Source organism: Chiloscyllium punctatum, chromosome 32 (genome assembly GCF_047496795.1).
Source record: "Chiloscyllium punctatum isolate Juve2018m chromosome 32, sChiPun1.3, whole genome shotgun sequence".
In the NCBI taxonomy this organism is placed as follows: domain Eukaryota; kingdom Metazoa; phylum Chordata; class Chondrichthyes; order Orectolobiformes; family Hemiscylliidae; genus Chiloscyllium; species Chiloscyllium punctatum.
Window position 1 is genome coordinate 51,128,214 of NC_092770.1, and position 16,500 is coordinate 51,144,713.

The window sequence follows — 16,500 nt, forward strand, 5'->3', positions numbered from 1 at the left end:
CTCTGTCTCTTGCTCTCGTGCACATTTGCTCACTCTCTTGTGCCCTCCCACTCTCGCGCTCTCTTTCTTTTTCTCTCTCATGCTCTCTCCCTCCCTCCCTCCTTCCCTCTGTCATGATCGCTCTCACACTCTCTCACTGTCATGCACACTTGCACAGTCTTATGGTATCTTGTTGTCTCTTTCTCTCATGTGCGCTGTTATGTTCTCTCTCTCTTGCTCTTCTCTCGCACGCGCGCACTGTCTCTGGATCTCGTGCGCTCTCTCTCATGTGCTATATGTCTCTCGCTGTTGTGCTTTCTGTCTCGCTCTCTCGTTCTCCCTTGCGCACTCGCTCACTCTCGCTCCCACTCTCTCTGGCTCTTGTGTGCTCACTCGCGCTCTCTCTCTCTCTCACCTTCCTCTCTCTCAGGCATGCGCTCTCTCTGCGGCTCTTGTGCGCGCTCTCTCTCGCTCTGGCACTCATGCGCGCGCTCTCTCTCTCCCCCTCCCCCCCCTCTTGTGCACACTCATACTCTCTCTCGCTCTCTGTCTCTCTCTCATGCGCGCTCTCACTCTCTCTCACTGTCATGCACACTTGCACAGTCTCTTTCTCTTGTTCTCTCTTTCTCTCGTGTGCGCTCTGTCTCTCGTGCTCTCTCTGGCGCTCTCTTTCTTTTTCTCTCTCGTGCTGTCTCTCTGGCTCTTATGTTCTCTCTCTCTCTTTCGTGCGCTCTTGCTCTCGTGCACATCGCGCGCTCTCTCTCTCTCTCTCTCTCTCTCTCATGACCTCTAGTTCTCTCTTGCGCGTTTTATCTCTTGTGCTCTCTCTTAGGCTCTCATTTTTTCTCTCTCTCTCTCTCTCTCTCTCTCTCTCTCTCTCTCTGTCTCTCTCTCTCTCTCTCTCGCGTTCTCTCTCGTGTGCTCTCTGTCTTTCGCTCTCGTGCACACTTGCTCACTCTCTTGTGGTCTCTTGTTCTCTCCCTCTCTCTCGTGCGCCCTCCCACTCTCTCGCCCTCTCTCTTTCTCTCTCATGCTCTCTCCGTTCATCTCTCTCTCATTCTCTCTCTCGCTCGCATGCACGTGCTCTCTTGCCCTTCGCTCGCATGCGCACTCCGTCTCATTCTTGTGTGCTGTCTCTCATGTGCTCTATGTCTCTCGCTGTTGTGCTATCTCTCTCGCTCTCTTGCACATTTGCGCTGTCTCTTGTGCTTTGTCTGCTGCTCTGCCTCTCTCTGTCTCTTGCATGCTCTCTCTGTCTCTCCCGCTTCCCTCCCTCTCTCAATTCCTTGCGCTCCCTCCCTTTCTCACGTTGTCCCTCTTTTGCACATGTGTCTCACGAGTATTGTTTCTTGCGCGTGTCCTGTCATGCACTCTTTCTGGCTCTCGTGCACGCGCTCTCTCTCTCTCGTGCACTCTTTCTCTCTCATGCACACTTGCTCTCTCTCGTGCACACTCGCTCTCTTTCTCATGGTCAATTGTTCTCTCGCCTGCTCTCTCTCTCTCTGTCTCTCACGCTCTCCCTCTCGCGTGCTCTTATACTCTCTCTCGCTCTCGCTGTCATGCACACTTGTGTGGTCTCTCTCATGGTATCTTGTTCTCTCTTTCTCTCTCGCACGCTCTGGCTCTCTTTTTCTCTCTCGTGCTGTCTCTCTCTTTCTCTGGCTCTTGTGTATTCTCTCTCTTTCGTGCGCTCTCACGCACATCGTTCTCTCTCTCATGTTCTCTCTTGCGCGTTCTCTCTCTTGTGCTCTCTCTCTTAGGCTCTCATTTTCTCTCGCTCTCGTGCACACTTGCTTACTCTTTTGTGGTCTCTCGTTCTCTCTCTCTCTCTCGTGCACCCTCCCACTCTCGCGCCCTCTCTCTTTCTCTCTCTCATGCTCTCTCCCTCCCTCCTTCCCTCTCTCTCTTGTGCTCTTTCTCGTGTTCTCTGTCCCTCGTGCACGCACGCTCTCTCTCTCTCTCTCGTGCACGCACGCTCTCTCTCTCTCTCTCGTGCACGCGCTCTCTCTCTCTCGTGCGCGCTCTCTCTCTCGTGCGCGCGCTCTCTCTCTCCCTCGTGCGCGCGCTCTCTCTCTCGCTCGTGCGTGCCCGCTCTCTCTCTCGCTCGTGCGCGCCCGCTCTCTCTCTCGCTCGTGCGCGCCCGCTCTCTCTCTCGCTCGTGCGCGCCCGCTCTCTCTCTCGCTCGTGCGCGCCCGCTCTCTCTCTCGCTCGTGCGCGCCCGCTCTCTCTCTCGCTCGTGCGCGCCCGCTCTCTCTCTCGCTCGTGCGCGCCCGCTCTCTCTCTCGCTCGTGCGCGCCCGCTCTCTCTCTCGCTCGTGCGCGCCCGCTCTCTCTCTCGCTCGTGCGCGCCCGCTCTCTCTCTCGCTCGTGCGCGCCCGCTCTCTCTCTCGCTCGTGCGCGCCCGCTCTCTCTCTCGCTCGTGCGCGCCCGCTCTCTCTCTCGCTCGTGCGCGCCCGCTCTCTCTCTCGCTCGTGCGCGCCCGCTCTCTCTCTCGCTCGTGCGCGCCCGCTCTCTCTCTCGCTCGTGCGCGCCCGCTCTCTCTCTCGCTCGTGCGCGCCCGCTCTCTCTCTCGCTCGTGCGCGCCCGCTCTCTCTCTCGCTCGTGCGCGCCCGCTCTCTCTCTCGCTCGTGCGCGCCCGCTCTCTCTCTCGTGCATGTGCTCTATCGCTCTCTCTCTTGTGCGCGCTCTCTCTCATGCGTGTGCTCTCTGTCTCGCGTGCGCGCGCCCTCTGTGTCGCGCCCTCTGTCTCTCGTGTGCGCGCATGCGCCCTCTCTCTCCCTCCCTTTCGCACATTGTCCCTCTTTTGCATGCGTTCTGTCTCACTCGTGTTGTCTCTCGCGCACGTTCTCTCTCATGAGTTCTCTCTGTCTCTCATGCACACTTGTGCGCTCTCTCCGTCTCTCTCGTGCACGCTCTTCCTCTCTCGCTTGTGCTTTCCCTCCCGAGTGTACACTCCCTGTCTCTCTCTCTCTCTCTCTCTCTCTCTCTCTCTCTCATGGTCTCTTGTTTTCTCTCTCATGCGTGCTTTCTCTCCCTCTTGCGCTCCCCCTCTCTGCCTCTCTCTCCCTCTCGTGCTTGCTTGTTCTCTCGCTCTCTCTCTCTCTCTCTTCCCCCTCGCTCTCGGGCACACTTGCTTTCTTTCTCGTTCTCTCTCTTTCTCCTCATGCGATCTTCCGTGCACATGCGCCCTCTCACTCTTGTGCCCTCCCACTCTCTTTTTCTCTCTCGTGCTCTCTCCCTCCCCTTCACTCTCGCGTGTGCTCTCTCGTTCTTTCTTTCTCGCTGGCTCTCTCGTGCTTGCGCTCCGTCTCTCGTGTGCACTTGCTCTCGCGCTCTCTCTCTGTCTTTCGTGTGGTCTCTCATGCCTCGCGTACGCGCTCTGTATCGCTCTCTCTCGTGCTCTCTCGCTGGCGCTCGCACTCTCTGTCTCTGTGCACTCTCTGTCCCGTGCGCGCTCTCTCTCTCCCTCTCCCGTGCGCGCTCTCTCTCTCCCTCTCCCGTGCGCGTGCGCTCTCTCTCCCTCTCCCGTGCGCGCGCTCTCTCTCCCTCTCCCGTGCGTGCGCTCTCTCTCCCTCTCCCGTGTGCGTGCTCTCTCTCCCTCTCCCCGTGCGCCCGCCCTCTCGCTCTCGCTCTCTCCCCGTGCGCCTGCTCTTGCACTCGTACACACTCGAGCTCTCTCTCTCACTCAATATCTTATTTTCTCTCTTGTGCATGTGTTCTCTCTTTCGTGCCCACTTGCTCCCTTTCTCTGTCTCTTGCTGTCGTGCGCTCTCTCTCATGGTCTCTTATTTTCTCCCTCTCCTGTGCGCACTCTCTCTTTCTCGTGCTCTCCCTCGCTCTCTTTTGTGTTAGAGTTTGCGCTCTCTCTCTCTCTCGCACGCTCTCCCTCTGTCCCGTGGTGTCTCTCTCTGCGCGCGCTCTCTCGTGCTGTCTTTCTCCCTCTCTTGAGTTCACTCTCACGCGCTGTCTGTCTTGTGCATGCTCTCTCACTCTCTCATATATGCTGTCTTGTGCTCGCTCTCTCGTGTTCTCTCCCATGCTCTTTCTCTCTTGTGCTCTCTCATGCTCTTCCTCTCTCTCATGCTTGCGTTCGCGCTCTCTCTCTCACTCGTGCTCACGTTCGCACTCTCTCTCTCGTGCTCTTTTTTTCTCGTATTCGCTCTTGCGTGCTCTCTCAGTCGTACATGCTCTCTCACTCTCTCACACGTGCTGTCTCGTGCTCGCTCTCTGTCTCGTACTCTCCATCTCTCTCGTGCTCCGGTTCGCACTCTTTCTTTGTGCCCTCTTTCTTTCTCTCTTGCATTTGCTCTTGCACTTTCACGTGCTCTCTGGTGCTCTCTCTCTCGTGTCCTCTCCCCCCCTCTCTCTCGTGCTCACATTCGTAGTATCTCTCGTGCTCTCTTTCTCTCTTGCATTTGCGCGCTCTCTCTCCCTCACACGTGCTCTCTGTCTCTCTCGTGCTTTCTGTCTCTCTCTCTCTCTCTCTCGTGCTTTCTCTCTGGTTCTCTCTCTCATGCTCCCTGCCTCCCTCCCTCTCTTACGCTTTCTCTCCCCTGTGCTCTTGCTCCCTCATGCTCTCTGTTGCGTGCTCTTCCTCTATCTCTTGCGCTCTCTCTTTTGTGCTCACACGTTCTCTCTACCCCTCTCTCTCATGCTCTCTCTTTCTCTCGTGTGGTTTCTCTCTCTCTCTCTCTCTCTCGCGCGCTCTCATGCTCTCGCACGCGGTCCGTCTCGCTTTCGCACGCGGTCCTGCTCCCCCCTCTCACGCCTACTCTCTCGCACGTGCAGTCTCTCTTTCGTGTGCTCTCTCTCTTACTTTTTATCTCGTCTGCGCTCGCGCTCTCACTCTCGCGTGTGGTCTCTCTCTCCCACGCTCTTTTTCTCTCTCGTGCTCTCCATCTCTCTCTCTCTCTGTCTCTTTCATACTCTCTGTTTCACCCTCTCTCGCGTGCTCTCTCCTGCTCTCTCACTCTCGCACAGTCTGTCTCTCTGTGGTGCAGTCTCTTTGTCATGCTCTCGCGCGGTCCCTCTCGCTCTCGTGTGCTCGCTCGCTCCCTCTCTCTCTCTCCCATGTGCTCTCTCGCTGTCTCACACGTGCTTTTTCATGCTTTGCCTCTCTTTCTTGTGCTCTCTCTCACACTCGCGCGCTCTCTCTCTCTTGTGCTCTCCGTTTCCCCCTCGCCTGCTTTCTCCCCCCTCATGTGCTCTCTCTCTCTGTCACGCTATCTGTTTGTCTCGCTCTCGCGCGATCCCTCTGGCTCTCATGTGCTTACTCGCTTGCTTCCTCTCTCGTGTGCTGTCTCGCTGTCTCACACGTGCTTTCGTGCGCTCTCCCTCTCGCATGCTTTTTTGTGCTCTCTCGTGCACTCGTGCTCTCTCTCATGCTCTCTCCCTCTCTCGTGCTGTCTTTTCCTTCGTTCTCTCTCATGCGCAGTCTCTCTCTCTCTCTCACTCGCTCTTAGTGTGCTCTCTCCCGCTCTCCCTTTCTCTTGCGTGCTCCCTCTCTCTGTCGTGCTCTCAGTCTCTCTCTCTCATGCTGTCTCTCTTGTGCTCTCCCTCTCATGCTCTCTCCCCCTCTGTTGCGTGCTCTCTCCCCCTCTCTGTCGCAAGGTCTCTCTCTCTTTTGGTTGCACGGTCTCTCTCTTTCTCTGTCACGCGCTCTCTCTGTTGTGCGGTCTCTCTATTGCTCACGTGTGCTATCTCTCTTGTGCTTTTTCTCTCTCGTGATCTCGCGTTCTCTCTCGTGATCTTGCGCGCTCTCTCTCGTGCTTTTTCTCTCTCGTGATCTCGCGCTCGCTCTCTAGCGCTCTCTCTCTCTCGTGCTGTCTCTCTCTCTCGTGCATGCTCTGTCTCGTGCGCTTTATCATGCACTCGCTCGCTCTCATGCATTCTCTCTCTCACTGTCTTTCTCTTGCGGTCTGTCTCTCGCTCTTAGTGTGCTCTATCTCGCTCTCCCTCTCACGCTTTTTTCCTCTCTCTCGTGCTCTCAGTCTCTCTCTTGTGCTCTCCTTTGTTGCGTGCTCTCTCTCTCTCTCTCTCTCTCTCTCTCTCTCTCTCTCTCTCTCTGTCACGCAGTCTGTCTCTTTCTCTCTGTCGTGCGGTGTCTTTCTTTCTCTCTCTCTCTCTCTGTGTCGCGCGGTCTCTCTCTCTCTCTCTCTGTCGTGCGGTCTCTCTCTCTCGCTCTCTCTCTGTCGCGCGGTGTCTCTCTCTCTGTCGCGTAGTCTGTCTCTTTCTCTCTGTCGCGCGGTCTCTGTCACGTAGTCTCTCTCTCTCTCTCTCTCTCTCTGTCGCATGCTCTGTCTTGCGCACGTGCTCTCTCTTGTGTGCTCGCACTCTCGTGCTCCTTCTCTTATGCTCTCTCTCGTGCTCGCGCTCTCTCTCGTGCTCGCGCTCTCTCTCATGCTCGCGCTCTCTCTCATGCTCGCGCTCTCTCTCATGCTCGCGCTCTCTCTCATGCTCGCGCTCTCTCTCATGCTCGCGCTCTCTCTCATGCTCGCGCTCTCTCTCATGCTCGCGCTCTCTCTCATGCTCGCGCTCTCTCTCATGCTCGCTCTCTCTTGTGCTCTCCCGTGTGCTCTCTCTCGTGTTGTCTCCCTTATGCTCTCACTCTCTCTCATGCTCTCACTCACTCTCTCTCGTGCTCTCTCTCTCATCCTCTGTTTCTCTTGCGTTTTCTCTCTCTCTCAGCGCGCTCTCTCTTGCTCTTTTGCGCTCTCTCCCTCTCTGTTGCGGACTCTCACTCTCTGTCGCATGTTCTCTCTCTGTTGCCCAGTCTCTCTCTCTCTTGTTGCACGTGTTCTCTCTGTCTCTCTTGTGTGCTCGCACTCTCTCTCGTGTTCGCTCCCGCTCTCACTCTCATGCTCTATCTATCTCTCATGCTCGTGCTCACTCCCTCTTGCTTGCGCTCTCTTGTGCTCACTCTCTATTGCCCAAGCTCTCTCTCGTGCTCTGTCTCTTATGCTTGCGCTTTCGTGCGCTTTCTCTCTCTCTCTCTGTTACATGGTCTCTCTCTGTCGCGTGGTCTGTCTTGCTCGCTCGCACTCTCGCTCTGGTGCTCTTTCTCTTATGCTGTCTCTCATGCGCGCGTGTTTGCTCTCTTTCTCTCTCTCTCTCTCTCTCTCTCTCGTGCTCGTGCTCGCGCTCTCTCATGCTCGCGCTCTCACGCTCTCTCTCGCGCATTCTCTCGTGCTCTCTCTTTCTCGTGCTGTTTCTCTTTCTCCTGTTCTCTTTCTCTCCTGTTCTCTCTCACTCTCGTCCTCTGTTTCTCTTGCGTTCTCTCTTGTGCGTGGTCGCTCTCTCTTGCTCTCTTGCGCGCTCTCCCTCTGTGTTGTGGGCTCTCTCTCTCGGTCGCGTGTGCTCTCTCTCTGTCTCTCTTGTGGGCTTGCACTCTTGTGCTTGCTCGCACTCTCACTCTCGTGTTCTCTCTCTTATGCTCTATCTCTCTCTCTCTCTCTCTCTCTCTCTCTCTCTCTCTCTCTCTCTCTCTCTCTCTCTCTCTCTCTCTCTCTCTCTCTCTCGCACTCTCTCGCACTCTCTTGTGCTCACTCTCTCTATTGCCCGAGCTCTCTCGGGCTCCCTCTCTCGTGTATGCTCTTTCTCTTGTTCTCTCTTTCTCGTGCTCTCTCTCTCTCGTGCTGTCACCCTCTTGCGGTCTCTCTCCGTCTCTTGCTCTCAGTGTGCTCTCTCTTGCACTGTCTCCCTCTTTGTTGCGTGCTCTCTCTCTGTCTCGTGTGCGTGCTTTCTCATGTGTGTGCTCTCTCTCTCTGTCGCGTGGTCTCTCTCTCTCTCTCTCTCTCTGTCGCGCGCGCGCACTCTCTCGTGTGCTCGCACTCTTGTTCTGGCTCGCGCTCTCGCTCTGGTGCTCTTTCTCTTATGCTTTCTCTCATGCTCGCGTGTTTGCTCTCTTTTCTCTTGCTCGCGCTCTCACGCTCGCTCTCGTGCTCTTTCTTGTGCATTCTCTCTTGTGCTGTCTCTTTCTCGTGTTCTCTCTCTCTCTCATGCTCTCACTCTCTCGTCCTCTGTTTCTCTTGCATTCTCTCTTGTGCGTGGTCTCTCTCTCTTAGTGCGCTCTCTCTTGCGAGCTTTCCCTCCCTGTTGCGGGCTCTCTCTCTCTCTCTCTCTGTGGCATGTTCTCTCTCCACTGCCCTGTCTCTCTGTGTCTCTCTTGTGTGCTCTCGCTCTCGTGTTCTCTCTTTTATGCTCTACCTCTCTCTCATGCTCGCGCACGCTCCCTCTTGCTTGAGCTCACTCTCTCTCTATTGTCTGTGCTCGCTCTCTCGTGTATGCTCTCTCTCGTGCTCTCACCCTCTCTCGTGCTCTCTTTCTCTTGCGTTCTCTGTCATATGTGGTCTCTCTCCGTCTCTTGCTCTCGATGCGCTCTCTCGCTCTTTCTCTCGCACTGTCTCCCTCTATGTTGCGTGCTCTCTCTCTTTCTTGTGCTCTCAGCCTCTCTGTTGCGCGTGCTCTCTCTCTCTCTCTCTCTCTGTCACGCACTCTGTCTTGCTCGCGCTGTTTTGCTCGCTCGCTTGCTCTGGTGCTCTCTCTCTCATGCTCTCCCTCGTGCTCTTACGCTCTCTCTGTCTCGTGTGCTCTCTCTCTCTTTCTCATGCTCTTTCTCTCGTGCTGTCTCTCTCGTGCTCGCGATCTCTCTCTCTCTCCCTCTCGTGCTGTCTTTCTCTTGCGTTCTCTCTCGTGCGCGGTCTCCCTCTCTCTCTCTCTCTCTCTCTCTCTCTGTCGCATGCGCTCCCTCTGTCGCCTAGTCTCTCTCGCTCTCTCTCTTGTGCTGTCACTCCCTTGTGCTGTCTCTCTCTCTCTCATGCTCTCTCTGTGTCTCTCTTGTGTGCTCGCTCGCTCTCTCACTCTCGTGCTCACTCTCTTATGCTGTCTCGCTCTCTCTTGCTTGCGTTCTCTCCTGCTCTCTTTCTATTGCCCGAGCTCTCTCTTGTGCTCGCTGTCTCTCTTGTGCTCGCTGTCTCTCCCGTGCTCTCTTGCGCTCTCTCGCGTTCTCTCGTGCTCTCTTTCTTCTGTCACTCCCTTGTGCTGTCTTTCTCTCTCGTGCTCTTGCTCTGTCTCATGCTTTCTCTTTCTCTGTCTTTTGTGGTCTCATTCTCCTTCTCGCATGGGCTCTCGCTCTGTATCTGTTGCCCGTGTGCTCTCTTGTGCTGTTTCACGCGTGCTCTCTCACACGTGCTCTCCCGTGCTCGCTCGCTCTCTTGTGCTCTGTCTCTCTGTCTTGTGCTCGCACTGTCTCGTGCGCAGTCGTTCTTGCGCTCTCTCTCATGCACTCGCGCTCTCTCTCTCTCGAGCACGCTCGCTGTCTCTCATGCACAAGCTCTCGCACCCCACTTGTGGGCTCCCTCCCCCTCCCCCTCCCTCTCCCTCTCTCTCTTCCTCTCCCTCTCCCGCTCATGCTCCCAGACCCTGTCTCCCTCTCTCGTATACATGCTTCTGCTGTCAGACTCCCTGTCCCTCTCGCACTCTCCCACACCCAGGCTCTCCCTCTCTCTTGCACCTACGTGCGCTGCCGCTCCTGGACACCCTGTCCCTCTTGCGCACCTGTCCCTTCCCACCCCCTGACTCCCTCTCCCTCGCATGCATTCTGCTCCCGGACTCTCCCTCCCTCCCTCTTGCGTACTTCTGCTCCTGGTCTCCCACTCCCACTTCCGCACTTCCTCTTCCTCTCCCTCTTGCACGCTCTCCTACTGCCAGACTCGTCTCCCAGACTTCCCCAACTCCCTCTCCCCCTCACACGCGCTCCCACTCCCAGACTCCTCTCCTGGACTCCCCCTCGCACACGCTCGCCCTCCCTCCCTTGCGCACATGCACACGTCCTACCTATGGAACCCACCATTGAGTTTATCAACTTCAGATTATTAAAACTCTTCTCCATTTTGATCTCCCACTCCAACCGAGTCTGTCATGTCTTGGTTGCGTGGGCCTTATGTCAGTGGACCTAATTTCTGTTACTAACACCAACCTTTAATGCTCATTGACTGGAAGAACAAGCATGATTAACAATGAGGTGGTACCTAATCCATATCTGAAGTCCATCTACCTTGATTTCATATCCTTTCTACACTTGTCTAGCAAATCTGCCAGTCCTTCATTTAAAATTATGAAATTAATTAGTATCTACGGCTTTTTATGGAAGAGTTCCACATTTAGTGTTAAAGAAGTAAATGTTGTTTAATTTCACTTTTGAAATGGCTTGGCTTTGATTAAGTCACCTCTTAAAATTTACATTTCATGGATTATAAACCTAGTTTATGCAATCTTTCCTCACAAACTCACCCTTGGAGAGCTATAGATGTTCTGGAAAATCTGCATTGCAATGTTTTCCATGACCAAACATATCCTTTCTGTGGTATGGTTGCCAAAACTCTGGGCAGTTCTCTAATCAAGGATTTGTTTTGCTGCGGCGTAACTTAGTACTATAAATTTAAAGAGCATTTTCAAGATAGTTTTTTTACTTTATTCATTGCTATATGTTTTGTTGATCCATGTACATAAGCCCCTAAATCTCAATGGAACTCCACTGTAATGCTACTTTTGTTTTGCATCCCAAACAAGTATGTTAAGAAAGATTGAAAATTTAGAAACATGTTTTTAAGATCAGTAGCTTTGCATGGTCAGAAAGGAGGGATCATACTCAGAGTGAGGCATGGCCTAAGGTAAATTGAAGGTGAAGGACTCTTAGGGGGCAGTGACCCCTGTAGTTTGATAGGGAGAAGCTGGAACCACATGTAACAAAATTACGTTAATTAACAGTAAAATGACAAAGGTATGAGGGTAGAACTAAACAGAGTGAATTGGAAGGGAAACCAAGCCGGGAAAACAGTGAAGCAACAATGGCAGGAAAAAGCATGCAACGTGGCATAAATTAGTGAGTGATTGGGAAGCCTTCAAAAACCAGAAGAGTACCTGAAAAGCAATAAAGGCGAGATGATGAAATATATGAATTAGCTAGCTAGTAATGTAAAAGAAGATTGCAAGAGTTTTGTTTAGAGATTTCAAGAAGTAGAGAGGCAAAAATGGACATTAGACCATTGTAAAATGAGGCTGAAGAACTAGAATTGGGGAACTGAATAGGAACTTTGCATTAGTCTTCACATTGGAAGAGCAGCAGCATCCCAGAACTTCCAGAGTCAGGGGACAGAAGTGAGATTAGTGGCCATCGCTAAGGAGAAAGTGCTAGGGAAACTGCAAGGTCTGAAGGTGGATAAATCATTTGAACCAGATGGACTACATCCCAGAGTTCTGAAGGAAATGGCTGAAGAGATTGTGGAGACATTGGTACTCTTTCCAGAATCACTGGAGTCAGGGAGGGTCCCAGAGGATTGGAAGATGGCTACTGTAATGGTGCTATTTAAGAAGGAAGGAAGACAAAAGACTGGAAACTATAAGCTGGTTAGTCTGGCCTCAGTCATGGGTAAGATTTTAGAGTGTGTTATTAAAGGTGAAAGTGGAGAGTACTTGGAAGTGCATGGTAAAACAGGGCTGACTCAGTGTGGCTTTGTCAAAGGGATGTCGTGCCTGATAAATCTGTTGAATTCTTTTGAAGAGATAACAGTAAGATAGACAAACAACAGCTAAAGGATGGGATCTATTTGGACTTCCAAAAGGCCTTTGACAAGGTACCACACAGGAGGCCACAAGGTAAAAACCCATGGTGATAGGGGCAAAATATTGGGATGGATGGAGGATTGGCTGACTGGCAGAAGGCAGTGAGTAGGGATCGGGGATCTTTTTCAGATGGAAGCCAATGACTGGTGGAGTTCTGCAAGGGTCCATGTTGGAACCACGACTATTCACATTCCACATTAATGATCTGGATGAAGGAACTGACGGCATTTTTGTGAGCTTTGCAGATGACATAAAGATAGGTGGAGGGGAGGTAGTATTGAGGGAGCAGGGAGGCTGCAGAAGGACATTAATAGGCTGGGAGAGTGGGCAAAGAAGTGACAAACAGAATACAATGTAGGAGAGTGTGAATTATGGACTTTGGTGGGAATAATACAGACACAGACAATTTCCTAAATGGGGAAAAGTTTTGGAAATCTGAATCACAAAGGGACTTGGGAATCCTAATTTAGGATTCTTTTAAGGTTAATGTGCAGGTTCATTTGGCACTTAAAAAGGCAAATGCAATATTAGCATTCATTTCAAGAGGCCTAGAATACAAGAGCAGGAATATACTGCTGGGGCTGTATAAGACTGTGGTTAGATTACATTTGGAATATTGTGAGTGGTTTTGTGCCTCATATTTAAGGAAGCATATGCTTAGAATGGGTCCAGAGGAGGTTTATAAGAATGATACCAGTAATAAGGGCTTTTCATGTGAGGAATTGTTGAGGAATTTTTGTCTATACTCTGGAGTTTAGAAGAACAAAGAGAGGCTGCAGAGGCCAAGTCATTGAGTATGTTTAAGACAGATAGAGAGGTTCTCTCATAATTACTAAGAGGATCAAAGGTTACAGGGAGAAGGCAGAAGAATGGGGTTGAGAAACAGATTAGCCATGATCAAATAGCAGAGCAGGCCAGATCGGCTGCATGGTCTAATTATGGTCGTCTTATTGTTTATTTGAGTAATATTTATAGAATCAAAGAGATGTACAGCATAGAAGCAGACCTTTCAGTCCAACCTATCCATGCTGACCAGATAGCCCAACTCAATCTAGTCCCACTGCCAGCACTTGCCCCATATCCTTCCTATTCATATATCCATCCAAATTCCTTTTAAATGTTGCAATTGTACCAGCCTCCGCCACTTCCTCTGGCAACTCATTCCATACACGTACCACCCTCTGTGTGAAAAAGTTGCCCCTTAGGTCTCTTTTATATCTTTCCCCTCTCACCCTAAACCTATGCCCTCTAGTTCTGGACTCCCCCCAACCCAGGGAAAAGACTTTGTCTATTTATCCTATCCATGCCTCTCATGATTTTACAAACTTCTATAAGGTTACCCCTCAGCCTCCAGTGCTCCAGGGAAAACAGCCCCAGCTGGTTTAACATCTCCCTGTAGCACAAATCCTCCAGCATGCTTGTAAATCTTTTCTGAACCCTTTCACAACATCTTTCCGATAGGGAGGAGACCAGAATTGCAAACAATGTTCCAACAGTGGCCTTTAAGAAATTTCCTGTACAGCCGCAACATGACCTCCCAACTCCTGTACTCAATACTCTGACCAATAAAGGAAAGCATACCAAATGAGTTCTTCACTACCTTATCGACCTGCGACTCCACTTTCAAGGAGCTAGGAACAAAAGTCTCTTTGTTCAGCAACACTCCCTAGGACCTTACCATTAAGTGTATAAATCCTGCTAAGATTTGCTTTCCCAAAATGCAGCACCTCGCATTTATTTGAACTCAATTCCATCTGCCACTTCTCAGCCCACTGGCCCATCTGGTCAAGATCCTGTTGTAATCTGAGGTAACCTTCTTCACGGTCCACTACACCTCCAATTTTGGTGTCATCTGCCAACTTACTAACTATACCTCTTATGCTCACATACAAATCATTTATGTAAATGACGAAAAGTAGTGGACCCAGCACCGATCCTTGTGGCACTCCACTGGTCACAGACCTCCAGTCTGAAAAACAACCCTCCACCACCACCCTCTGTCTTCTACCTTTGAGCCAGTTCTGTAGCCAAATGGCTAGTTCTCCCTGTATTCCATGAGATCTAACCTTGCTAATCAGTCTCCCATGGGAAACCTTGTCGAACGCCTTACCGAAGTCCATATAGATCACATCTACTGCTCTGCCCTCATCAATCCTCTTTGTTACTTCTTCAAATAACTCAATCAAGTTTGTGAGACGTGATTTCCCATGCACAAAGCCATATTGACTATCCCTAATCAGTTGTTGCCTTTCCAAATACATGTACATCCTGTCCCTCCGGATTTCCTCCAACAATTTGCCCACCACCGACGTCAGGGTCACTGGTCTATAGTTCCTTGGCTTGTCCTTACCACCTTTCTTAAACAGTGGCACCACGTTAGCCAACCTTCAATCTTCTGACACCTCTCCTGTAACTATTGATGACATAAATATTTCACTAAGAGGCCCAGCAATCACTTCCCTAGCTTCCCACAATGTTCTAGGGTACACCTGATCAGGTCCTGGGGATTTATCTATTTTTATGCATTTCAAGACATCCAGCACTTCCTCCTCTGTAATATTTGTGAGGTTCTCTTATTTTGGGTCAAGCATATGCAATGTGTTGTTATTGGTTTACAGAAAATCTCATTATTAAACCAGTGTGTGTATGTTTTCAGTATTAAATTTATATTAGTCAACTTTTTCTCTTTACATTTTCTTCCATTTATTGTACATTGTTTGCATTGAACAATAATTAAATTTTTTTTCTCTCTTTCAGAAGCTTGCTGTAAGAAGTTGTCCTGTTGGAAGTACCAAACCTATTCCACTCATCAAGGCACCTAGCCAGAGCATAGCAATTTCAGTGGTGCCATCTAAGAATCCGATCACCATGGTAACTGCACATATTAACGGACAAAAGATGGCAAGCACGGATCCTCCACAGATGGCCCCAGTTAACCTCCAAACAACAAACAAGCTAGCTGGGAGCAATTTGAACTCCACTGGAAGGAGAGTACCGGAAACATCAAATTCACAGGTAGATCCAATCAGGGAACAAACTCTTTAGATTTTGGAGGTTCATGACTGCAGTTGGGTAATATAGGAAGTTGATCGTTTTTGCAGAAATTTTATTAAATTTGTGAAGAAACAGAAGTCTAGATGTGACAGGTCAGTTAATTAGCCATAACTAAACTATGCAACATGTAACAGTTGACTATTGTTCACGTACACCCGAGAATGTGACAGTTACCATGGAGTGTGTCGATCTCATTGAAATTGTAACTACATTATGCTATAGTTTAGCCAACACGTAGGGAACTTTTTCCTGGGTTTTGTTCTGGTTCTCATACTGAAGTTGTTTGCTCTTTGATGAAGACCTGCCTTCTGACCTTGAGCAGTGGTGTGCACTTCTTAGGGCTGGTGATTTACACTGTGTCAATCGCCCATTTGAATTTTTCTATCCAGTGGACAAGGGACAACTGCTCATGCCCAATTTCATTTGAAGGTTAATTTTAATTTATTTTTGTAACAGGTTTTTCCCTAAATACTGGGTTAATAATAGGATAAATATAGTGCTGTGCAGTTCTTTAATTTGTGGAGTATACTGGCGTTGGTGCTCTTTTGGTCACCTTCCTTTTATCTTGTTAATTAGAAGTTGTTTGTGTTTGGAGAAAGCAAGTAACTACTGTGATAGTTCAATGAGATCTCATGCTACACAAGCCAGAACAATCCAGTTTTAAAAGAACCCCAATTTCCAACAAACATTAGTAAACATACTATAAAGCAAGCAATTAGTTCTCGAATTGGGCAAATAGGTTGCAGCATTGATGTAAAAAATCTGTTCTTTACTAAGAAGGCATCATTTTAAAAAGTATCTTATGATAGAAAAGACCATAAGATTTAGGATTAGGTGTAGGAGTCCATTCAGCCCTTCAAGTCTGTTTTCATTTAGTGAGATCACTGTTGATCTGAGATTCCTCAATTCCACTTTCCAGCTTTTCCCTAAACCCTAGTTTCCCTTACTGATTGAAAATCTTGTCTGTCTTGACCTTGAATATACTTAATGATCCAGCCTCTCTAGCCCTTTGCTGTAAAGAATTCCAGACTCCAAGTGAAGCAATTCCTCCTCACCTTTGTCTCAGATGTGTGACCCCTTATTTGGAGATTATGCCTTCTGGTCCTGGGCTCACCAATAGAGGGAAGCAACTGCTCAGCATCTACCCTATCAAGTTCCCTACAAATCTTCTTTGTTTTAATAAGGTCATTTCTTATTCTTCTGAATTCCAATAAACACAGACTGAATTTACTCAACTTCTTTTATAAGACAGTCCCTCCATACCTCCTCTGGACTGCTTCCAATGCCAGATATTTTTACTTAAATAATGGCCCAAAACTGTTGACGGTAATCTTTATTTAAATAATGTTTGGCAATTCTATTCTTCTTGCTAAAGTGCACGATCTCACATTTTCCCACATTATATTCCACCTGCCAGATTTTTGCCCACTGGTTTAACCTGTCTTTATCCCTCTGTAGACTGTTTGACCCTTGCTACCACTTGCCTTCCCATCTATTTTTGCATCATCCGTAAACATGTTTGTAGAACATATACATTGTTGAATGTTAAATGCAAATTATCAAATATTGTGGCCCCAGCGTTGATCCCTGTTGCATTCTAATTAGTTTGCTATCTTGAAAATGTTCCCGTTATGCTAATTCTCTGCTATTAGTTAATCAATCCTCAATCCATCCTAAGATATAACCTCCCAACACCATGGGCTTGTATCCTATTGAATAGCCTAATCTGTAGTACGTTATCAAACATCTTCTGAAAATCTAAATATATTCTATTCATTTATGCTTTGTTTATTCTACCTTTTACCTTGTTAAAAAATTCTTGTAAATATGATAGGCATGGCATTAA

The 16,500-nt window shown here is 49.8% G+C and overlaps 1 protein-coding gene across 6 annotated transcripts in view; it reads left to right on the plus strand.

Annotated features, from left to right (window-relative positions):
• phf21b (PHD finger protein 21B) overlaps positions 1–16,500 on the plus strand; it is a 202,565-nt gene that overhangs the window by 62,833 nt on the left and 123,232 nt on the right. For all 6 annotated transcript variants that reach the window (XM_072552354.1, XM_072552353.1, XM_072552352.1 and 3 more), the window contains one exon: positions 14,358–14,615. In XM_072552354.1, the coding sequence (XP_072408455.1) occupies positions 14,358–14,615 (258 nt within the window). The remainder of the gene's footprint in view (positions 1–14,357; positions 14,616–16,500) is intronic.